The sequence below is a fragment of the Myotis lucifugus genome, unplaced genomic scaffold (genome assembly GCF_000147115.1).
Source record: "Myotis lucifugus unplaced genomic scaffold, Myoluc2.0 scaffold_2, whole genome shotgun sequence".
Lineage (NCBI taxonomy): Eukaryota > Metazoa > Chordata > Mammalia > Chiroptera > Vespertilionidae > Myotis > Myotis lucifugus.
The window spans coordinates 8,945,432-8,970,298 of record NW_005871050.1 but is presented as its reverse complement, the minus strand read 5'-3'; the positions used below and the strand labels follow the sequence as shown (position 1 = coordinate 8,970,298).

General features: G+C 47.4%; 1 protein-coding gene across 7 annotated transcripts in view; it reads left to right on the top strand.

Annotated features, from left to right (window-relative positions):
• The window catches only part of BCORL1 (BCL6 corepressor like 1), a 64,669-nt gene that overhangs the window by 13,335 nt on the left and 26,467 nt on the right, over nt 1–24,867 (top strand). For 3 of the 7 annotated variants that reach the window (XM_006082117.3, XM_006082116.3, XM_006082118.3), the window contains exons 2-7: nt 6,983–7,112; nt 12,201–12,291; nt 12,575–15,847; nt 20,835–21,000; nt 22,090–22,170; nt 23,971–24,360. In XM_006082117.3, coding sequence (XP_006082179.1) covers nt 7,027–7,112; nt 12,201–12,291; nt 12,575–15,847; nt 20,835–21,000; nt 22,090–22,170; nt 23,971–24,360 — 4,087 coding nt within the window. In that variant the 5' untranslated portion in view covers nt 6,983–7,026. Of the gene's footprint in view, nt 1–2,649; nt 2,846–6,982; nt 7,113–11,336; nt 11,620–12,200; nt 12,292–12,574; nt 15,848–20,834; nt 21,001–22,089; nt 22,171–23,970; nt 24,361–24,867 lie in introns of those variants that run through there. The other 4 variants (XM_023758053.1, XM_014458601.2, XM_023758056.1 and 1 more) reach the window with 4 other exon arrangements.

Here is a 24,867-nt window from a genome sequence, read left to right as displayed (position 1 = left end):
AGGAAGAAGGGAGGGGAGGGAGGGAGAGAAAGAGAAACATCGCTGTGAGACAGAACATCAATTAGTTGCCTTCCCTACGATCCAACCTGCAACCTTTTGGTATTTCCGACGACACTCCAACCAACTGAGCCACACCGGCCAGGGCTCAAGGTTAACTTTTTAAACAGTTTCTACCTTGGTAAAAAGCATTTGTCAGATATAGATGCTCTATTACCTCATTTTGTGTCCTTCTCTTCCTCATATGCATGATGACCATGCTTTGCTTGTAGTCGTTGTGAAATCTGCTTGTTTGGGTATCTTCATTTCAAAACAAAACCAAAAAAGTATATCCAATTGTAAAATCTTCTTTGATATTTTAGTGCTGTCCATCCCCTATGACCAACTCCCCTTAACCCTGAGATGGGTTCTAGTTTGATGTTCTCTCCCTTTTGATAACATATTCTCTTGAAACTTTTCTAAAATGTCTGTCTTCAGTGCTTCCCCACAGTGTTTCAGTTTGGCCCATGATGGCGAAATATTTTAGGTTCCCCTATTTCATTTTTTTTCCTTTTGGTTGTTATATCCTATGGGCTTCTCTTTTATGCCTTTCACACTTGCCTTTGTCTTCTAGTGTGTGTTTTTTTTTTGTTTTTGTTTTCGGAAAGTTTTTTGCTTCATTATGGTTTCTCTTCTACCTGCTTGCTCTCAGCTTCGCTGCTATTTTCACCATTTAAAAGTTATTGTTTCCTATTAGTCCATTTTCTTTTTGGTTTTTCCTGTTTCATAGTTTGGTGGTTATGTCTGGCTACCTACTTGCTGCTGCCTGCTTGTTGGATTCATTCTCTTGGATCTTGTTCGTTTGTTCTATTTATGTGTACATGTGCTTTCTAAATAGAAAAGTTTTATTTATTGGTGTGTTTTTTTTCAACCACACTTAACACTTTGGGTTGCTGGAGCAAGTGCTCTCCTTTGTTCTCACTATGAGTTGAATGTCTTTTGAGTTTTCCCCCACAAAGTGGGGCTAACTCACTGTGGTCCCACTGCCTTCTAAGTGGTGACCAGCATTTGATTCTGGGGCCATGCAGCTGTTCATTTCTTAACAATTATATGGTTGTGACATCTGGGAAAATCCTTTGAGGTATTTCATATCCTTGTGCCTGTGCTTCTTGGGTCACATGGAGTTACCAGGTTTCTTCCAAGTTCCTTTTAAGAATTTTGCCTTTTGCCTTTGATGTGATGGTTCCCGAGAGAGAGAGAGAGAGAGAGAGAGAGAGAGAGATATTGGAACACACACCACACATGAGTGTAGGTGCTGCAAGCAAAAGCAAGTGGTATACGAGTGTGTACACCAGCAGAACCTACCAAGTATGGCATATCTGTAAGGTTTTTCCTTTCCTCTCGAGAAGTAGTATACAATTGAGCAGTTAGTGATTTGATTGGACATGCTAGTAAAACAAAACCCTAGGCCTACTGGATTAGAAACTCCAGGGCTGGGACCTACAACTCTTGTGTTTTGAACAAGCACCTCAGTGATCCTGACTTGGGAAACATTAATGTCTGTTAGCCATCTTTTTATTTTTTTATTTTTATTGATTTTTTACAGAGAGGAAGGGAGAGAGATAGAGAGTTAGAAATATCGATGAGAGAGAAACATCAATCAGCTGCCTCCTGCACATCTCCCACCCGGGATGTGCCCGCAACCCAGGTACATGCCCTTGACCGGAATCGAACCTGGGACCTTTCAGTCCGCAGGCCGACGCTCTATCCACTGAGCCAAACCGGTTTCGGCTGTTAGCCATCTTGACTCCTCCCATCCTGTGTGGGCATTGGCGCCATCAGTGCCTCTTTAAAAGTTCCCCTTGCTTATTCTCCAGCTCAGGAGGATCCATTCTTTCCTGCCTATGCTTTCTATCCCTCCATGTCCCTCTCCTGCAAAGGCTACTGCTAATTAGCACCAGTGGGCTTCGTATAGGAAGGGGTGCTGCTCTGACAAAAGCACAATTCAAGACTGGGAGGCCAAGATTTAAACAGATGTTTCATCTTTGGGAGCTTGTGAAAATGTATGTATCATTTTTTTCGTTAATCCTCACCCAAGGATATTTTTTCCATGATTTAAAAAAATGTTTTTATTGATTTTTAGAGAGAGAGGAAGGGAGAGGGATAGAGAGATAGAAACATCAATGAGAGAGGAACATCATGATTGGCTGCCTCCTGCACCCCCCCCCCCCCGGGTATCGAACCTGCAACCAGGGCATGTGCCCTGACCAGGAATTGAACTGGTGGCCTCCTGGTTCCTAGGTCGACACTCAACCACTGAGCTACACCAGCTGGGCTCCATGATTGTTTGGAGAGAGTGGAAGGGAGGGGAAGAGACAGAGAGAGAGAGAAGCATTGATGTGAGAGAGACACACTGGTTGGTTGCCTCCCACAAATACTCAGGGACTCTGGAATGATCCTGCAACCAAAGTATGTGCCTTTGACCAGAATTAAACCCAGGACCCTTTAGTCCGTGGGCCGACTCTGCAACCACTGAGCAAACTGGCTAGGGCCAGTATCGGTTTTGATCTCTAGGTAGTTATAAAATGAGTATTGTGTGGTAATTATTTTGGTTTTTACTTGGTTTTCTTTCTGTGGTTGTTATTTTGTTTTGGGGGACAGGAGTCTAAAAACTCCTTTATCTAGGTGATGATATTTTTTATGTTGTTCTGTTTCCAAATGCCAGGATGTCCCCCTCTGATTGCTGTCCCAGGCCCTAGATGACTTTTATCTGCTGCCACTAACACTCATAATTTGTGTTGAAATTTATCTTATGGCAAGAACGACCCCTTCCATGACTGGAGTCTTCCAATGCTTCATAGTGAGAAAGGTGAAAAAAGTACCTGGTGTATCAGCCAATAGGCTGAGCTGTTGTTTCTTAAACTAGGATATTCCAGGACAGTCTAAGAAACAGTCAAAACTTGATTGACCAGGATGTTCAGGGAATGCAATCCTGGTGAACTGATGTGAAGCAGTCAATCTATTTGTCATACTTCTTGTTGAAATCTTTCTAAAATTATGTGTTAACCCATATAACTGTCTTAGTAATATTAAAGATAATTTTCAGAAAAGGCAAAATCATGAGTCTTGTACAGATATAAAAATGAACACGTGTTAAAGATTTTATTTTACTCATTAATCAACAAGGGAATCAGACAGATGTTATAGATGGTTGAATGTAAAAGTCCGGAAAGCATAAATTTTTACGGAGCAAAGGAATTGGGTTGCAAATGGAGGCAAAACTGGTTTTTCCACAGTAGGGAGGGAAGTCAATCCAAACTCTATGGGACAAGACAGAGTTTGCATATCCATCAGTTACCTGCAATTTACAGAGGTACAAAATAGCTTAAAGACAGTGAACCGGGCTAGGATCTGGCAGCTCCGAAAGGATGTGTGCTATAGACAATTCATAGGGTTTTCATTGAATTACAACAGTTTTTTTCTGTAGTAAGATGCATGGTGGATACTTTTTTGGGGGTTGATTTTTCTTCTTATAATTTTTCAGGGTTATCACCTCAATTCTCATCCAGGATTCAGTTCCATATAACATGCATTTACTAATTACTTACTATATGTAAGACGTTGCAGGAGGACTAGAGACAAAAAGGGCGGGCAGTATTTCTTTACCTTAAGTAGCTGATTGCCTGGTGGGGGAGACAGACATGCCACTCCTCCAACTAACCACACTGTGGAGGAGAATAAGAATCAGGGCTGCAGTAGAGGTAGGAATGAAATGCTTTGGAACCAGAGAGGGAGGAGTTAACTGACCAGGGGCTAGGGCTGGGGAGATGACATGATGACATTTAAGCTAGGCTTGAGGGTGACAGGGAGGAAGAGGGTGTACAGGAGAGACCATTTCAGGGTGAGGAAACAGCAAAGTCCTGAAATTGCATGGCCTGTTCAGGGAAGGGTTAGGATGACAAGGACAGCAGGGGAATAGCAGGATGTGGCAGAGAAGACAGAGATTTGAGGCTAGGTCATGGAGGGCCCTGAATGCGGTGCTAAGAAACACAGCTTGATTCTGAAGACAGAGGAAAGCTATTGAAAGCTTTTGAGGAGGGAGGGGATGATGGGATCGAACTGGTGCTTTAGAAGATGAATTGATTGTAGAATCAGGAGATTGGAGACAGAGGGACGAGTTCAGAGGCTATTGTAATATTCTGGGTGAAAGATGATGAGGACCTGCATCAAGTTAGTGGCCAGAGGGGTAGGAGAGGATGGAGATGGCATGATTTAGGCTTGGCTCCTGATTGGATGTGGGCAATGGGAGAGAGAAGGAGTTGGAGATGAGGAAGGTGCTGAAATTTCCAGGCTAGGAGATAGTGGCGCTATTGACTAAGAGAGAAAACACGCTGGGTGTGGGGGTGGGGTGGGGAGCAGGTTTATGGGAACAGATAATGAGTTCAGTTTGAGACACATTGAGTTTGAGGGGCTCCGTGGACATCCAATTAACAGCAAGTTGTTGGCAGCTGGAAATTCTGGTCTGGGTCTAAGAAAAGAGGTCAGGGCTACAGGTAGAGATCTGGTTGAGTTGAAACTGTGGGAGCTCATGAGCAGAGAGACAAGAAGGGGCGGGGCTGACACACACATACACACTGAGGGAGAGAGGTGGGGGTAGTGGAGAGCCAGCAGGAGCCAGACAGACTAGAGGAGGATAAGAGAGGAAGACTGAAGGCTGAGGTGTGAGGAAGGAGAGTGGTGGGGGGGTGAAGGAAGGAGGAGGGGGAGTGGGAGGAGAGAGTGGAGCCTGAGGGAAAAAGAGGAAAGTGAGATAAAGGAGGGAAAGGACTCGGGGGCTAGAGAGGCAGGAAAGGAGAGAAAGTTGGAGGAAGAAGGGACTGTGCCAGAGAGACATAGGAAATAGGGAGAAGCGAAGTGGGGGAGGGGGAGAGAGAGAGACTGTTGGGAGAATATGAGGAGGAAAGAGAGGTGATGAGGCAGAATAGAGGGAAATAGGAGAGAGATTGAGGGGGAAGGGAAGGGAAAGAGATGCATGGGGGTAGGAAAAGAAAGAGGGAAGGAAGGAGAAGAGATGGGAAAGGGTGGCAGAGGTGAGGAGAGAATGAGCATGATAAGGGCCAGGTTTCTGGGGTGGGTGGAGATAGAGAAGGGCCCTAGAGAAGGCAGCAGGCACAGAGTCAGAACAGCTAGGAGAGGGCCAACTACAGGGAAAGGAGTGAAGGCATCAGTAGCCTATGCTGCAGAGATAGGGAGTTAGGTGAGGACCAAGAAGTGTGCAGCTCTGCTCACCCCTCACTGCATCTTTCCCTTCGCTCACTCCCTGTGTGCCAGACTGGCCTCCTGGCTCTTCCTTGATTTTAGCAGGCAGCCTTAAGCCTTAGGACCTCTGCATAGGTTCTTCCCTTTTCCATGGAATGCTCTTCCGCCAGATAGCCACATGGGTCCCTTTGCTTCCTTTAAGATGTTAAAATGTCTTCTTCCCAGCAAGACCTAACCTGATCACCCACTTTCAAGTTGTAGCCCATTCTGCCTCCCACCCCTGACCATCACCATGCCTCTTGGCCTGTGTTATGCCTCCTTCTAACACTACAATAAATATAGAATCATTTAATGTGTTTATTGTCAGTCTCCTCCCACTAGAATATAAACACCATGGAGGCGGGGTTTTTGGTTAATTGTTGAATCCCCAGTACCTAGGACAGTGATGGTGAACCTTTTGAGCTCGGCGTGTCAGCATTTTGAAAAACCCTAACTTAACTCTGGTGCCGTGTCATATATAGAAATTTTTTGATATTTGCAACCATAGTAAAACAAAGACTTATATTTTTGATATTTATTTTATATATTTAAATGCCATTTAACGAAGAAAAATCAACCAAAAAAATGAGTTCGTGTGTCACCTCTGACATGCGTGTCATAGGTTCGCCATCACTGACCTAGGACAATGCTGGCACATAGTAGGAGCTCAATAAGTATTTGTTGAATGAACAGTATAATTGTGTTGAATATGAGCAATCTCTGAAAATTGTTTAAAGAATGAATTAAACAAATCCCTAATATGACTATGAGTTGCTTCTTTGGAAAGTGGAGAATAGCATAAAATTCTGGTCACTGTAGGTTTCTGTTTAATTGAACCTTGATGAATAAGGCTTTTGGCTAATAAGTCAAGAGTTTAAGTGTCTCAAGATAAGCTTATTGGGTAAATCTCTCTCTTTTTTTTGATGCCTCATTTTCTCTAGAAGGTGAATTGGCTGTGCAGTGGTTGTTAACAGTGAGAGAGAGCTGGACATTGGCTGGTGAAGGGGGTGGTATGTCATGGGGGTGAGAGACTGAAGGCACAAGGACAGAAATGTGTGGTTCTTGATGGAACATTGTTGTTTGTTTCTTTGCTTATTTGCGGTCACAGTACAAGGGGTATTGCATCTGATTTGGAGGGAGCTTTAAAGCAGGTTAGATATATGCATCACATCTGTATAACTCCCAACTTGAAATCAGAATAGAGTATTTTTGAAGAGCTTATAATGAAATCGTGTGCTTCCTCTGGAGAGCTTAAATTGGCTACGTCACTCAAATACTTCAGTACCCATGAATTAGAGTTGATGAGAAAAAGATCCCCAGTAGTCTTTCACTGTTCACATATGGGAACGACCCTCTAATTGTAGTTGGTTAGGCTAAATGTGTGTAGAAAAATATACTGTCATTTCATTTGTCTAAAATAGATTGAATTTCCTCGAACACTCAAGCATATCTGTCTTTATGATAATTTAGAAAATCACTCTAGGTGATTAACAGCATTCTCATCTCCATCCTGAAACCTATGGATTCCTGAAAAGCTGGTGCTCCCTCATCCCCATTTGGACCTTAATTTCCCATGGTAGTCTGGCTTACGAGAGAGACAGCTTTAACATCTGGGTGCTATAATTACCTTTATTTAAGTGTTTCCTTGTTAAAGGTGGTTAAGCAGGTGGTTACAAGTTTTGATTTTTGGGGGATTCTTTTTCCTCAGGGGAAGTGGCCACAGCAGGTCCTATCTGGTGGTGAGTGGCTGTCATGATCTCTACAGCACCGCTCTACAGCGGCGTACACAACTGGACCAGTTCTGACCGGATTCGCATGTGCGGTATCAACGAGGAGAGGTGAGGAGGCTGGGAAGGTGGCTGTTGCCGGCTTCCAGTGAGCGGTGCCTACTCACCAGGGGGTTAGCCACAGCAGGGCCTGGGGAGGGACCCTGGGGATGTGGCTGGTAGTCATTTCTAATTTTCCTGAGATAGGACGGGGCTGGGATGTGTGAGTGGCCTGCTCTGCCTTGCCATCTCTGTTCAGATGAAGGTGAGGAGGCCAACAGATGACTTCACCAACCAGTATTTGTCTACATAGTAAGAGCTGTCATGCCCTAGCTGGTTTGGCTCAGTGAGATCGTCAGCCTGCGGATTGAAGGGTCCCAGGTTTGATTCCAGTCAAGGGCACATGCCTGGGTTGTGGGCTCTATCCCCAGTAGCAGGTGTGCAGGAGGCAGCTGATCAGTGATTCTCTCATCATTGATGTTTCTCTCCCTCTCCCTTCCTCTCTAAAATCAGTAAAAAAATTTTTTTTTAAAAAAAGAACTGTCACATGGTAGAAAAAGGGGAAGCTCAGGCAATTGCAGTTTTTATTTGCTGCATCCACGTTTGGTGCTCAGGATATGCATACGACATTTTTGGCCCTTGATATAAGCCTGGAAGAAAGGCAGTTCTATCATTGAGCTTTATACTGGGTACTGTTAGTGAGTGTTCTGGTAACCAGTACTTTCCTGCCTCACGAGATCAATGACGATTCACAGTAAGATCCTTATCTACATAAGGGAGATCAAACTGCTTAATGTAGTTTTCATACAAAATTGAGAGTTGGTGGTGCCTGCTCCATCTGGGTGTGTGTTCAGTTTTCTGCACACCAGAATATTTCATTGACCAACCTCTATGTCATTTTCTGATCATGCCCCGTATGAAGAACACCCAAAGTGGCCTTTAGATTCTATATTTGACTTTCATAATTCTTGGCCAGAGCTGCGTGTGATGGTTACAATGTCTCTCCCATTTTTAGAGAAGGCATGGCTCTCCCATGCTTGCTGGTATTTAGCCGTTGTTTCAATCCATTGCCTGTTCACATTTGGTCAATCACCTAAAACATAGAATGATGTGGCTTTTCCTAAAATTTAAGATCTGGCATTTTCCTTGGATAAATCTTAGAAGAGTGTGGATGGGTATGTGTATATATGGGGGAGTGTTGGCAGTTTTGAAGGGAAAAGAAATGGACATCTTTGTGTGGATCTACTTTCTTTTTCTGTTGTTAACTGGAGAAGTGTGTACTTGTCTGAGGTTCAGGTTAGGAGACTAGACCTTTTTTATATTTTTAAAAAAGCCATCAGCACCTGACAGCTTAATGTTCTTTATACTGGGGAGCAAATTAGAGATGGACTTAAAAGGAATTTAATTTTAGAATATGAAAGTCAAGACCAAGGAAAATGAGACAAAATTCTTCTTATATGTGCATGAGAAAGGTATTTTCCTTTGCATATGAGGTATGGCCATAGATAATTATTACGGGGTGGTCGGGGAAAGGCAGGGTAGTGCTATTGATTTGTGTTAAGTATTCATTGGCAACTAGTTGTAAGTGGTTGAGACTTTGATGCAGACATCTGGACTAGAGCCTTCAAAAATATCAATGTATAAGTTACTTTCCTTCACTGTCCAGTTTAAATGCCTTCTGAGAAGGAGCAGGGAGTGGGCCTCAGACCTGATTTTCCCTCTTTATGGACCTTTCTTGGGATGTTAAATTACCAAAATATGCCTAGTAGTTAAGAAGACCTTTTAAGCGTTGTCATTTCTGATCTCATCTACCCTTTATTGTCACCTTCCCATGCAGTGTAGGCCATGCTACAGCTGATTTCCAAAATGTGATCTCACCTTATTTAAAAGCCATTTCTTCAGCCCTTTACAACTTATGGAACTTAGACATTTTGAGTATAACACTGCACCTGTGGCTTAACTCTTTTTATTTTAATATATATTTTTATTGATTTCAGAGAGAAAGGGAGAGGGAGAGAGAGAGATAGAAACATCAATAATGAGAATCATTGATCGGCTGCCTCCTGCACGCCCCACATTGGAGATCAAGCCCGCAACCCGGGCATGTGCCCTGACTGGGAATCAAACCGTGACTTCCTGAACCACAGTCGGCTGGACTGTGGCTTAACTTTTAAAGTTATGTTTGGGAAGCCTGTCCAGCTTCATCAGATACAGTGATGGCTGCAGGGACAGTGGGCAGGGGCTTTCTCCTGGCCCCAGGTGGCTGACTCTAGTAAAACCTCCAGCTAAAGCTCTCTGCTTGCTTGCTTCCTTTTTGCACCCATTCATTCCTGCATTCAACATTTATTAAACCCATTGAGAGCAAACCAGTCATCATGAGATATAAGTAGTGAGTGCTATAGAGAGACAGATACAGGTTCTGTGGGAATCTAGGTGCAAGATTGACAAACATCCTTGGGGAATAAAGGAAGGGAAGGTTTCCCAGAGGCAGTGACATTGGAGTTGGGGCTTGAGGGATGAGTAGGAGTTTGAGGTGAGGGTTGGCCTTTCCCATATGGTATGTTTGGGGAAGACCCTGTGGGGAATGAAGGTGGTCTTGGGATGTGGTGGGACTGAAGCAGGGAAAGTCTGCAGGAGCTGGGAGAGTAGGAGCCTGGTGTGTGTCATGTAGTCAAGGAACTATAAAAGGCCTGGTCTGACAGGGGTGCTAACCATTAATAATTAGGAAAACGGCCTGGAAAGGTTGTGGCCAGTGCTGGTTTAAGTTCAACACAGCCTTGAGCGTAACAGCCCAGGGTCATCTCTGTTGGGAAGAAATTGTGGGATTGATTTTCAGTCCTGATTGAAGCCTGCTTTGACCCCTGCTCCCTCCTCCTGGCCACCTGAACCCCCCTAACCTTGCCTTGTTGACCGAGCTCTCCGGGTTTACCCCTCCTCTGCAAGCTATTCCTGTCCCAGGTTCTCTCAATGGAGCAATTTAATGTTTGCTTAGCTTTGCACACCCCTCTTCTCAGAGGATTTGAAATGTGGCCTCACGACATTTTCCCAGAGCCTCGGGGGTTGGCACTCAGGCGTGGGATAGCTGGAGTAGCCAGGACTGCTGCTCCTGCTGCCACTGCTGCTGCCACTTCCAGTGTCTCTGGGCTGGCAGGTGGCTCTGCACTCTCTGGTGGAGGGCAGGGTTTCTGCTTTCAAGATGATTTTATGCCAGGTGGGAGCTGAGCAAGGGGGGCGGTGTCGAGTATGTAGCCAGCTCCCCTTTGCATGGTCAGGAGGGGAAATAATGTAAATAAATAGCATTTTCCCTCTGCAATCCTTCATGTGGAGTTGGTGAACAGGGGGCACTTCCGTTTAGTTTTCCTTGTCACCCTCCCCCCACCCCCAAGCATCCTTGGCAAATCTAGTTGGGACACGCTTCTCCTCCCATCCCAAGGCTGGGGGATAAGTCTTGCTTTTCTGGTCTCTCGGGAGTTGATGTCAAAGTATGTTTTCCCTTTTCCTCAGGCCCCCTTTTGCCCCATCCGTGCGAGACCCCTGACTGCATCTCTAGCCCTTGCTTCTCCTTACTATCATTTCTGTTTGTCGCCAACAGTCATTGCCAGCAATGGAACCCTCTCACTTCTACCAGCTTAGCTGTCTTTTAAAGGGAACAGTCCACCCCTGCTCCCCATTGCCACCTCTGGGGCCCTGAAAAGATGGGGAGAGGCCTGTAGTGAACCCCTTGCCTTGCCTTTTTGCTTCTCTTTCCCCAGGTATAAGTTTGGAGTCCTTCACTGGTGCCCTGTTCCAGTGAAAGGGAGGAAGTTAGCCCGGCCCTCCCCATTCTCATGGGCTGGCCTGCAGGTGCCCAGACTGCCCTTTGGCTAGGGTGGTGGTGCGGCGGGCACTAGCTACTTTGGGAGCTCAGAGTGAGGGCTCTGAAGAAGGGATCCAAAAACCCAGGCAATCTACCTCCCCAGAGGCACACAGAGCGTTCCGATCTTTTGCTCCGTAGGAACCACAGTGGGCACTTCTGCTGGAGCTTTATTCTTGCATCCAAACTCCTCTCGCACCATGGCTGCTGCCCCATTGTGTCTTCCCTAGGGCAGGCAGTGGTACGCTCTTGCTGTGGTCAAACCACCAAACTTCCAATGGGTTTTCTCTCTTTAACTTCACCCTCCTAGTCTGAACTTTCTTTTTTTTTTTTTTTAAGTCAGGATGTACCATGTTCTAAGGTTCTTATCCGAAATGTAGAGAAGATTTTTGAGCAGGTGGGACGATACAGTTAAGTTTTCCTCCTGTGGGACCCAGATCTCTGGCCTTGGGCCCTTCTCCCTGTGATCTACCAATTTGAATTTGGAGTCTGTGGCTTTAAAGGCCTTGCTTTGGGATGGGAGAGAATGCAGTGGTGCTGGGAGATCAAGGAGAGAATGGAGAGTTGGCAGGGGTAGGACACAGGCAGGGGAGAAAAGCAGGAGGAAGGGGCTGGCTGGAGCTTGGTGCTACTCTACAAGGTGGGAAGAGGTACCCTGGAGGGAAAGAAGTTGTACCCTTGAAATGCTCTTCAGCACCCAGTGACCTCCAATCAGTATCATTACATGTACGTACTAATAAGCATGGATCTGCTCTAGGCAAGCCCATCGGGTGACTGGGTGATGAGTCATATTTAGAACATGAAACAGTGGAGGTGGTTATTTGTTTTAGGAAAGGATTACCCTTATGGTACCTGCAGCCCGCTTCCTTTATAGACTTAAAATAAGATTGCATTTAAGAGAAAAGCCCAGTTTGCATGCCTTTTGATATCTTCTGTAACTCACCTCTCCCCTTTTTGGCAATGCCCCGTAACTCACTTTGATGGGTAAGCTCTGGAGACAAGGCAAAGGTGCTGGGGTGTCTTTCACACTCTTGATGAGAGCCCTAGAAAACAGGATACACGACCCCAAGAGGGGAATCTATAGATATCAGACCGGGCTCCTTTGCAAGAATTTGCAAAGCTGGGTGTGGAGGCTCTGGTTTATAACCTGGACCCTCCAATTCCTTGCGATTTCCCCCAAGCCAGCAAGGGAAACAAGGCAGGAAGGGTTATGGGAACCCAGGCAGGCAGGGGGCATTCTGGGGAAGATGGTCGGAGCCCAAAGACTAGGCCTCATGTTCCTTCTCTGGTTGTGTCTCCCATGATAGAAGAGCACCTATTTCTGATGAGGAGTCCACGACAGGTGACTGCCAGCACTTTGGATCTCAGGAGTTTTGTGTCAGCAGCAGTTTTTCCAAGGTAAGGGGCCATGTGGAGCCACATGCCACCCGCCAAAGGGTGGAGCTAAATTGCCCGGGCAATGTGCCCAGCCTGTCATCCTCAGAAGAGGGACAGGAAGGGGCAGGGTATTTCCCAGGACTTGCTGTATGTGAGACAGAAATTGGCCAGCTGCTCTTTGCTTCTGCCGAGACCCGGTTGGTCAAGTTGCAAAGAGGACCAGCCATCGCCTCACCCAGGCCTTGAGATACTTGAGCCCTCCACAGAGAACTACTAAGATGGGCACGTTGCTCTGTCGTTGCAGGTGGAGCTCACAGCAGTTGGAAGTGGCAGCAATGCCCGGGGGGCAGATGCAGATGGCAGTGCAACAGAAAAACTTGGGCACAAGTCAGAAGACAAGCCCAACAGCCCCCAGCCAAAAATGGACTATGCTGGGAATGTGGCAGAGGCCGAGGGCCTTTTGGTTCCCCTGAGTGGCCCGGAAGACGGGCTCAAGCTTCCCCCTACTGACAGCACGGAGGCCGGCAGCAGCAGGCCCGACTGCTCCTGGACTCCCCTCAGCACGCAAATGAGCAAACAGGTGGACTGCTCGCCCGCTGGGGTAAAGGCTTTGGACTCTCGGCATGGTGTTGGGGAGAAAAATACTTTCATTTTGGCAACTCTGGGAACTGGAGTGCCCGTGGAGGGAACCCTGCCTCTGGTTACCACTAATTTCAGTCCGCTGCCAGCACCCATCTGCCCCCCTGCTCCCAGTTCTGCCTCCGTCCCCCCATCTGTTCCCGATCCATTCCAGGTTCCTCTCTCTGTCCCCGCCCCAGTGCCCCATTCAGGGCTAGTTCCTGTCCAGGTTGCCACTTCAGTTGCGGCTCCTTCCCCTCCCTTAGCACCAGTCCCTGCCCTGGCTCAGGCGCCACCATCAGTGCCCACACTCATCTCTGATTCGAACACCCTCTCAGTTTCAGCCTCAGTCTTGGTGCCTGTGCCGGCTTCTGCTCCCCCTTCAGGCCCTGTTTCCCTGCCGGCTCCAGCCCCTTCCCCCATGTCAGTCTCAGTTTCAGCTCCTTCCTTGACCTTGATCCAGGCTCCTGTGCCCCCTTCTGCTCCGACCCTGGTCCTTGCGCCTGTCCCCACTCCAGTTCTGGCTCCCATGCCGGCATCCACACCTCCAGCAGCTCCTGGCCCTCCATCAGTGCCCATGGCCACTCCAACCCCATCCTCTGGCCCGCCTTCCACCCCCACCCTCATCCCTGCCTTTGCTCCTACACCGGTGCCTGCACCCACCCCAGCCCCAATCTTTACTCCAGCCCCCACGCCCATGCCGGCTGCCACACCAACTGCCATTCCCACGTCTGCACCCATCCCGGCCTCCTTTAGTTTGAGTCGAGTGTGTTTTCCTGCAGCTCAGGCACCAGCTATGCAAAAAGTCCCTCTGTCCTTTCAGACAGGGACAGTACTGACACCGAGCCAGCCGCTGGTATATATCCCACCTCCGAGCTGTGGGCAGCCACTCAGTGTGGCCACACTGCCAACCACTCTGGGGGTCTCCTCCACTCTTACACTCCCTGTCCTGCCATCCTACCTACAGGACAGGTGTATCCCTGGCGTGCTGGCCTCCCCAGAGCTACGGTCTTACCCATATGCATTTTCTGTAGCCCGGCCTCTGACTTCAGATTCCAAGGTGGTCTCTCTGGAGGTGAACAGGCTTCCGTGTGCTTCCCCATCCAGCAGCACCAGCACCCAGCCTGCGCCTGATGGGGTCCCCGGGCCTTTGGCAGATACTTCCCTCTCCACTGCTTCTGCCAAGGTGCTTCCAACGCCACAGCCTTTGCTGCCAGCCCCCAGTGTGAGCTCAGCCCCACCGCAACCCGCCAAGATGACAGGTGGCACCGAGCAGCAAACAGAAGGGACTTCCGTTACCTTCTCTCCCCTCAAGTCACCTCCACAGCTGGAGCGAGAGATGGCCTCTCCATCTGAGTGCAGTGAGATGCCCCTCGACCTCTCCTCTAAGTCCAACCGCCAGAAGCTTCCATTGCCGAACCAACGCAAGACGCCCCCCATGCCCGTGTTGACCCCTGTGCACACCAGCAGCAAGGCCCTCCTCTCCACGGTCCTCTCTAGGTCTCAGCGTACAACCCAGGCTGCCGGCAGCAATGTCACCTCGTGCCTGGGCTCCACTGCCTCACCCTTCGTCATCTTTCCTGAGATAGTGAGGAATGGGGACCCGAGCACCTGGGTGAAGAACTCAACTGCGCTGATCAGCACCATTCCTGGCACCTATGTGGGAGTGGCCAACCCAGTGCCTGCTTCCCTGCTGCTGAACAAAGAGCCCAACCTGGGCCTCAACCGAGACCCCCGCCATCTCCCCAAGCAGGAGCCCATCTCCATCATTGATCAAGGCGAGCCTAAGAGCACTGGTGCCTCCTGTGGCAAGAAGGGAAGCCAGGCTGGGACTGAGGGACAGCCAAGCACAGTCAAACGTTACACCCCAGCCCGCATTGCCCCAGGGCTGCCGGGCTGCCAAAGCAAGGAGCTCTCTCTATGGAAGCCCACCGGGCCAGCAAATATTTACCCGCGGTGTTCAGTCAACGGGAAGCCCACCAGCACCCAGGTCCTGCCTGTTGGTTGGTCACCATACCATCAAACATCTCTGCTTTCCATTGGCATTTCCAGTGCCGGGCAGCTGACCCCCAGTCAGGGGGTACCCATCAGGCCCACCAGCGTTGTTTCTGAGTTCTCTGGTGTGTCATCTGTTGGCCCCAGTGAAGCTGTGCACGGACTTCCTGAGGGGCAGCCACGGCCTGGTGGCCCCTTTGCTCCAGAGCAGGACACTGGCACAAAGAACAAAACTTGCCGGATCGCTGCCAAGCCTTATGAAGAACAAGTCAACCCTGTCCTTCTGACTCTCAGCCCTCAGACAGGGACTCTAGCACTGTCTGTTCAGCCTAGCAGTGGGGACATAAGAGTGAGTCAGGGGGCAGAGGAATCAGAGAGCCACCTCTGCTCTGATGGCACTCCTAAGACAGAAGGCCCCCAGGGGGCTTGTGGCCTGAAGCTGACAGGAGACACAAAACCTAAGAACCAAGTGCTGGCCACCTACATGTCTCATGAGCTGGTCCTGGCCACCCCCCAGAACCTGCGCAAGATGCCTGAGCTGCCTTTGCTACCTCATGACAGCCGCCCCAAGGAACTCATCTTGGACGTGGTCCCAAGTGGCAAGAGGGGCTCCAGCACAGAGCTTTCACAGCTTGGAAGCCAGGTGGACCTGGGGCGGGTGAAAATGGAGAAGGTGGACGGTGATGTGGTCTTCAATTTATCCACCTGCTTCCGGGCTGATGGCCTCCCAGCAGCTCCCCAGAGGGGTCAAGTCGAAGTTCGGAGTAAGGCCGCACAGACTCGAGTGAAACAGGAAAGCGTAGGGGTCTTTGCTTGCAAGAACAAGTGGCAGCCAGACTCAGTGGTGACCGATGGGGTGACTGAATCTCTGCCGTCTAAGAAAATAAAATGTGGCAAAGAGAAGGATGGTGAGGAGCAGCTGCCACAGGCAAAGGTCATAGCCCGGAGTTCTCATGGACCCAAGGTGAGTATTGGACTGAGGTTGAGGGTTGAGGGCAGGGCTGAGACACCAGTGGCCTGCTTTGTCCTGCAGGTGTCAACCTTGTTTAACCGTGGCAGGATCTTGAGTAGCTCTGTGACCTGAACTGATTGGGAAGGCTTGTACAGAGTGAATAATCTGCTGTCCCCTTTCTAAGTCACATTCTCCATATATGGTGTTCTAGCATGGGGAGGGGCTATATTTTGTAGGATGTGGGAAATGATTTGGTCCCTGAGGTGAGGGAGCCATTGTCTCAGATGAGGTTGGAAAGTGGAAGAGGGAAGCCATTGTCTCAGATGAGGTTGGAAAGTGGAAGAAGGTATTGGTGAGGGAAATCAATAACAGGCCCTTCCCAGCAAAACCATTCTTCCTTTTCCTTTTCCGCGATGACCTCTGGCCTTGAGAACTTGGGGCCCAGGGAGGGAAGGGGCCTTTGACAAGGTTGTAGTCTCAACCACTGGGGAGCCTGCTCAGGATTTGCTTGGAGTTTAGTGGGGCTAGAGCCAATTTGGCTTCTGGGCTCATCCACCAGTTTTCTACCCCCTCCCAGTGCTTAGGGTGGCAGCATTGGGGCTCTGCCCATTGAAAATTTGGTGTGCAAGGCAGGTGGGTATCTGGGCCTGGATTGTTTTTTTAAATAAATCTATATATATATATATTATTGATTTCAGAGAGGAAGGTAGAGGGGAAGTTATGTTAACAAGCGTTCAAATTGGATGTTGATATACATCGATGAATAGATTTGCAGCCAGAGCACCATGAATTTGTTTGTGGCAGGAGTTTTTAGTGTTTTTTGGACTATAGAGTGCTTTGAGAAGTGATGAGAGCTATAGAGCCTGTCCCCAGAAACATGACTTCAGAATTTTGACAATAATTTCAAGGGGTCCATGGACCCACCCCCTTCCCAAAGCCCACCTATGGACTGCAGGTTAAGAACCCTGGGGATAGAATTTGGTTGAGTTTTACTCAGTGACCTTACAACCATCTCTGTATGGCAGAGATATTCCAAGTAGGAACATAGGACATGACATAGTAGAGCATAAATAGTAGAGCATTTGCTCAGGTAATTGTGATCTGCCCTTGGGGGTAATAATAATAATAATAATAATAATAATATAGTTGTTACCATTTGTTGTACCATTTGTTGAACTCCTATATACTACAAGCTTCCTATATATGTTATCTAACTTAATTTTTAAAATAACCCAAGGAGGTAAACACTACACTCATTTTACAGATAAGAAAATAAAGGAAACAAACTGAGTGGGTATGTTATCCAAAGTTACACAGCTACTAAATAGCAGAGCTGGAATTCAAACTCAGTCCTCATTGGCTCCGAAGTTCACATTCATCTCAGCTATACCATAGCATCGTTCACCCTCATGCACAGCTGTTTCACTGACCACTTAGCAAGTGTTTGTTGAGCAGCTCCTACATGCCAGTTTCTCCCAAGCAGTGGGAATACATTGTCAGGAGGGAGGTATAGCATTTTGGTGAGTGTGCTCTCTGGAGCCAGGCACAGTGCCTGAGTTTGAATCTTGGCCCTACTTATCTGAGTGATGTCAGTCAAGTTACTCTCTGGCTCTCAGTTTTCTCATCTATACAATGAGACAATGATAGTGCTTACTCTAAAAAAAATAATAGTGCCTACTCATAGGGCTGTGTAAAGATGAAAGGAGATGATGATGTGAAATGTCCAGAAGAGGCAGGTCAGTAGAGACAAAAAGTAGATCAGTGGTTGCCTCAGGTTGGTGGGGATGGGGATTTGGGGAGTTATGGCTTCATGAGTATCGGGTTTCCATTTGGGGTGATAAAAAAAGTTCTGGAACTAGATAGTAATGATGGTAACACAACTTTGTGACTGTTAAAAACAATTGAATTATATGGTGTATCTCAACAAATTATATGTCAACAAAGCTGGTAAAAAATAGATTAAATGAGGTGATATACTTAAATGCTGAGAACAATGCCTGGCACATAGTAAGTGCTTAGTAAATGGTAGTGGCCGCTGTTATTACTGTTAGTATTGCTAACAAAATAGATGTGCTGTCTGCTCTCATGGAGCTTATATCTTGCAGATGACTCAATGACAGGCTAGGCACTGCCTATTCCTATCTTGGATGGACAGTTCACTGGGCTCACTGACAGATGCAGAGGCCAGAGAGTAAAGTTACAGGATTAGGGACCTTGAGGCAGTGCTTAGCAATGGCCTGTAATGATTTAATAAATGCCCATTTTTCAGGAGAGCAAATAACTTAGAACTTTCTTTTCTTATATTCCATTTTCCTGAGGAAAAAAAACACACGTTGATAAGCAAACTATGATCAGGAGTTAATTTAAAACAGCCCCTTTCAGGGCACGGCCAAGAATCACAAGAGTCACCTGTCTCCAACTCCACCTGCCCAGGGCCTTGCAGAATCCTGAAGAGCCTTTTGAATCATCAGAGAAGAATGAGTTCTGCTTCATCTGGCTCTGACTGTATTTATTTATTTGTTTTTTTAAAATATATTTTATTGATTTTTTTTACAGAGAGGAAGGGAGAGGGATAGAAAGTGAGAAACATCGATGAGAGAGAAACATCGATCAGCTGCCTCCTGCACACCCCCTACTGGGGATGTGCCCGCATCCAAGGTACATGCCCTTGACTGGAATCGAACCTGGGACCCTTGAGTCCGCAGGCCGACGCTCTATCCACTGAGCCAAACCGGTCAGGGCTCTGAGTGTATTTAATTGTCTTCTCATCCCTTGTAAAACTTCTTGGGGAAAACCTTTCAAAACCCTGCTCACTGGAACATTCATCTTACACAGTGGCCCCACCCTCTCAACTTTTTGCCTAAGTTGGAGTACGCAATATATTTTCACTCTTAGTGCTGCCCCTGCAGAAGATACAGACAAACCTTCTAGATGATGTACTTGTTTCTGTCTGTTTTAGTAAGTAAAAGTTAATGATCTGTACTTGAAAGAGCCAGCTGAAAAACGATATTCAGAAATAAGTAGGACATGTTCAGATTTACATGCATGGAACTTTTTTCCCCCCCTGACTTAAAATAGTTTTTCTCTGGCCATATCCGAAGGTCAAATTTTAAGCAGCAGTTCCTATCTCCTTTCCTCCTCAATTTTTTTTTTTCTCTTAACACGTTAGATTGTAGGAACTGGCAGCTAGCAAAGGGAGGAACTGAACTTGAATATTCAGCCGAATAAGAAGCAGGTGGTGTCCATGGGTTAGTAGGAATCTCCGGAATTTGATGGGGAATGGCAACTTCCCCGTCCCTGGAGAATTGAGATCCCCATTCCCATGGAAAATGTTCCATCAATAAGATAACTGCCATCCCCTTAGCTGGAGCTAGACCAGTGATGGCGAACCTTTTGAGCTCGACGTGTCAGCATTTTGAAAAACCCTAACTTAACTCTGGTGCCGTGTCACATATAGAAATTTTTTGATCTTTGCAACCATAGTAAAACAAAGACTTATATTTTTGATATTTATTTTATATATTTAAATGCCATTTAACAAAGAAAAATCAACCAAAAAAATGAGTTCGCGTGTCACCTCTGACACGCGTGTCATAGGTTCGCCATCACTGAGCTAGACAGGGATAACCTTCAGCGGTTCTCAACCTGTGGGTCGCGACCCCTGAAAATACATCCTGCATATCAGATATTTACATTATGATTCATAACAGTAGCAAAATTACAGTTATGAAGTAGCAACGAAAATAATTTTATGGTTGGGGGTCATCACAACATGAGGAACTGTATTAAAGGGTCGCAGCATTAGGAAGGTTGAGAAGATGGTGGCCTATAGGTCTGCTTGGGGAAAACAACTTTCTTCCTAGGGCTTGCTTTCATTGTTAAGACATTTTGCTTATTCTGCATTCCCTGGATACTAGATACTGAAAATCCCTACCCTGTCCTATTTCTTATTTGGTGGAATGAAGAGACCTCGGAGCTTGTGAGAATATGTGACTATTAGGCTGAGAGTGTCCTTACGGTGCCTGTCTGATGCATTGAACGGGAGGTGTGAGTTGGGTTGAGGAAAACAGTTGAGGACACAAGTAGGGAAATAGAAGAATGAGAGCTGATGCCAAAAGGCCCAGTGTGGGAGCCAGGAGCACTGATCCCAGCTGCCACTTTGTCACTGTAAGCGCAAGTATGCTAACTTGCCAGGTTTGCCTGGTAAGTGGCAGCCCCTGAGTGAGCATATGCTGTGGGTTATGTGTTGCACAGGACAAATCATTTAACTTATTGTCTTGGAACCTCAGTTTCCTTGTCTTTTTAATGGGGATGATTGTAGCTTCCCTCTCAGGGTTGTTGGGAAGATCAAATAAAATAATAAAGAGGAGAGTATTGTGAAAAGTTGAAAGTGCTGCAGAGTATAAAGTGGCTTTATTAATAATGCCTGGGCCTTTTCCATGCGTTTCATAAGTGTGGGGAGATTTGGATTGCTCCCGTGTCATGCTTTTCTACTTGTTTCAGTTGAATCTGTTCTCTGTTATTAATTTGCACGTGAAAATAGATAATTTTTCTTGAGTTGGTCCATATAGCGAATTATTTTCAGTTGTTGGTGTCAATACCATTCACAGTGAAGTTAGACGAACACTATAGTCACCGAGCTTGCAGAAGAGACATTTTTGTTTCCTGCCTATCTCTCTACTGCTGTTTGGATATAGAGAGTATGGGGCCTGATTTTGCACCGTTTAAAATGACTTTGGGTGTTTATTTAGCATGTGAATGCAGACTCTGTAGACCTGTTTAAAATGATGGGGTATAGATGTCTATGAGGATTACCTAGGGCACAGGATAAAGTTTAGAAAAACCTCTGCAGCCTGCTGTGGAAGGCAGCCAGCGGTCCCTTTCCCTGGCCCCCACCTGGTGTCCATGTGTCAAAATCAGGGCACAGGGCTCAATATTAGGAGAGCTTTCTTAGGAAGGGAAACTGACCTCAGACCTGACCTTCTCTACCTCTCCACAGTGCCGGAAGCCACCTAGTGACTCCCAGGAAGTCACCAAGAAAAGCCCCAAGGGGGCTTCAGATTCAGGAAAAGAGCACAATGGAGTCAGGGTAAAGCACAAGCACCGGAAGCCAACCAAGCCGGAGTCCCAGTCTCCAGGAAAACGAACAGATGGCCAAGAGGAAGGTAGGCCCGTGGGTCCTGGCCCTCTGGGCTGGGCTGGGCTGCGGAGGGATCCCTCTGCAGGCCGGGAGGAGGGGCTCTGAGACTGACCAAAAAGTGAGACTTCCTCACTCTGCAAGGAGGATATAATTGACACCTCTGAAATCAAAGGGAAGAGAGAAGGGAGAAGCGGCTTATTTGCCTCACCCTGGTTGCTAGAATAGAATAAGACATAGTCTGAAGGCCGAAAGAGGTGGTTTTCAGACAGGCAAAAGTCAGTTCTGCAACAGAGTAGGCAACCCATTACCCTGCAATAGGTCCAGGCTCAGAGAAGAAACGAGTTTAATGAGGATTGAGACGAAACAGCAGAATGGGGTTCGTTATACTATTTTCTTTACCTTGGGTATACTTGAAAACTCCCATGATAAAAAAGCTAAAAATGAACAGCTAGCCAGCTAGAAGGGTTTAGAGAAATTCTAAACCTCTATTATTTAGGGACGCACAAGATGTTTGGGGTGGGGAGGTGTGTACTTAACCCGTATCCTCTGCCACTAATAGCTCCTTGGCGCCCTCATCAGAGAGAGAAGCCCAAGTATTTCTGCCCACAGTAGCCTGTGTTCATGGCCTTGCCCGTCTGACACGACCTGCCTCTTTTCTAGTCTGTTCTCATATAGCAGTTTTTCTCTGTCTGCCGCTTCCTGCTCCCCTCTTCCTGCCTTGCTCAGTCCTCTAAGATTCATTGAGGTTACCCTTCTCTGGGACTTGCTCCAGCTCTGTGAGAACTTTGTGGAGGTGCAGCAGCCGCAGAGTCATACAGGCAGCCTGGCCTTCTCCTTTCTGGCATGCTGGTGAATCTATTCGATGCACTGCCTTTTTTTTTGGCGTCAGCAAAAATGACCCAACTCCCAGGTTTTCAAAACCATCAGGAAATGCTCCTTCTCGAAAAGAGATACGTAGGTGATAGCAGCCTAACGGGAGCTGATAACTGAAACCAGGGAAAACATACACCCTCCCTTGATTTTCCCACCTGAGCCACTCAGGGGGGGCTTCCCAGTCCTTAGACTCTGACTGTGATATTTCTGCCTTCTGCCCCGAAACCACACATCACTTCAGGTTCCTTGGAGAAGAAAGCAAAGAGCAGTTTCCGTGACTTCATCCCTGTGGTTCTGAGCACCCGGACGCGCAGTCAGTCTGGTGAGTGAGTGCGAGGCTGTGGTCCATCTTGGCACTGCCAAGAGAGAGAGAAATCTAGCCGAATGATTTTGACATTGGCCCAGTTGGAGATTTGGGAATTTGATTCACTGTGCCAAGGTGCCCAGCTCCTGGTGGAGACGAGAGAGCCTAGGGTGGGGATGGGTGGGGGGATTGCCCAAGTAGTGAGGAATATTTACTTAGATTTTCAGAACAGGGATTTGACACCTCTTGTTGGCAGCCAATGGTAGAAAGCGGAAAGGCCTGTGCCACTTAGGCAAACTGGCTCTACCACAAGCTTTGGCATCTCATGATTATTGGGGCCAAGCTTGGATACAGACATTTAGCCCTAACCCTAACTCTGGTTCACCCAGATTTTTATGCAAAGTGGATAGATTGGGGAAGCAGGGCCCAGTGTAAGCTCAGTTATCTGACATTCTATTAACTGACACTTCAGCACATGGAGAGCACAGTGGTAATTGGGACTCATAATGACAGCCTGGAAGCCTCACAAAATCCTAAAGTGTCCTCTGAATCATCGAAGAGGGCTTACATTGCTACCAGCCCCATTTTCACATTAAACACATTATACTGCATTTGATTCTTTAGAAATTGGTGATCCTGTGTGATCTCTATGGTGATTCTGTATTATCCAGAATATTAGATTAACCAGAACACTTTGTTCCCTGGCTGGTCTGTATAATGGCAAGTTTGCTGGATATTTGCTGTCTTTAAGTGGTGCGACTACTTGAAGCTTTGGTCAAGGGCTGCTCTGTTTGCCTCAAACCATTTCTTTCTTCTGCTTACCTCACTTGGCTTTGGAGATGGTTAAGTTAATAGCCGGGCCTTGGGAGAAAGAGGGTGGTGTCTCAGATCTGCTTCTGAGGGAGATGTCAGATCCCTTGTAGTGCTAAACTGGGCCAATTTAGGATTATACTTTTGTTGTTAGCAGAATTGAAGGAAGGAGTGGGGAGGAAAATGGCCTCTTGGCAAGGTGGCAGAAGAGGGTAGGGAAGAAACCATCATCCTGGGGTGGTGGGGAGAGGAGGGGAAATGCTTTGCCAGAGGTGTAGAACAGCTGCAGTGGAATAGGGGGAGGTACCAGGGAGAAAGCTCCACCCCTGGACTCTTGCCACTCAATAGGAGGTGGGGTCAACATAAGGGAAGAGGGACTGGCTGAGGAGCATTTGGGCGGGACTAACCCAGGCCGTGTCACAGGAAAGGAACTCCTTCTTGCTTCGCTTTTCCTGAGACCCTTCTTTTGTGAAGCCCCAGATCTGCTTCTTTAGGGTGGCTCTATCAGCGAGATTGGTGGTCACATAGTAAGCAGGGGCAGGGGACCCCATGCCAGTCTGCCCTCCCTCACTCTCTTCTAAATCCTAATTTCCCAAGGGGCAAGGACCTGTGGCCCTCTCCTGCTCCTCACAAAATGCTTGGCACCTTGTAAGCACTAAGTAAGAGTTTGTGGAATGAAATAAAGTGGCAACATGGATGAGGAAGGGTGTGTGGTTTGGATACTCAATAGTTGTGTGATATATTAGACTCTGTAAAGCGCTTATGGGCAAATCATCTCCTTTGAGCCTCAAAACAGTCCTGTAAGATCTTTAAGGCAGGGAACAGTATCCCTGTTTCATAGATGAGGAAACAGAAGTGAAGGAACCTTCCTACAGCATACAGCTAATAACTGCCAGAGCCTGAACTTGAACCCAGACGTTCAGATTTCTAATGCAGGACACTTGCTTCAACACCATGCTTTGTCCTTTGAAGAGATACCTGACCACCTTCTGTATGTCCTGTCTACAGGAAGCATCTGTAGCTCCTTTGCTGGAATGGCAGACAGTGACATGGGAAGCCAGGAAGTCTTCCCCACAGAGGAGGAAGAGGAGGTGACCCCTATCCCAGCTAAGCGTCGGAAGGTGAGAAAGACCCAACGGGACACCCAGTATCGCAGCCACCACGCCCAGGATAAGACTCTGCTGAGCCAGGGCCGCAGGCACCTGTGGAGAGCCCGAGAAATGCCCTGGAGGACAGAGGCTGCCCGGCAAATGTGGGACACCAATGAGGAGGAGGAGGAAGATGAGGAGGAGGGTCTGGTGAAGAGGAAGAAAAGGAGACGGCAGAAGAACCGAAAATATCAGACTGGGGAGTACTTGACCGAGCAAGAAGAAGAACAGCGGCGGAAAGGGAGAGCTGGTAAGGCTGGCTGGGTGCTGCCCCAGTGAGCTGCTGTCACCCGAGCCACCATGACTTTCGCTTCTGGGCGCCCTCTGCCTTTTCTATACCTGCCAAAGGCCTCTGCACCCATAGAAACCTGGTGCTATGAGCCTCAGCTGCCAGAGGGGTCATTTTGTAAAATATATATATATATATTTTATTGGTTTCAGAGAGGAAGGGAAAGGGAGAGAGAGATAGAAACAATGATGAGAGAGAACCATCAATCAGCTGCCTCCTGCATGCCGCCCACTGTGGATCAAACTTGCAACTGGGCATGTGCCCTGACCGGGAATTGAACTGTGACCTCTTGGTTCATAGATTGTTGCTCAACCACTGAGCCATGCTGGCCGGTGAGGGGGTCATTTTTAAAAATATATATTTTTATTGATTTTAGGGGGGAAGGGAGAGGGAGAGAGAGATAGAAACATCAGTGATGAGAGAGAATCATTGATTGGCTGTTTCTTGCATGCCCCCTACTGGGGATCA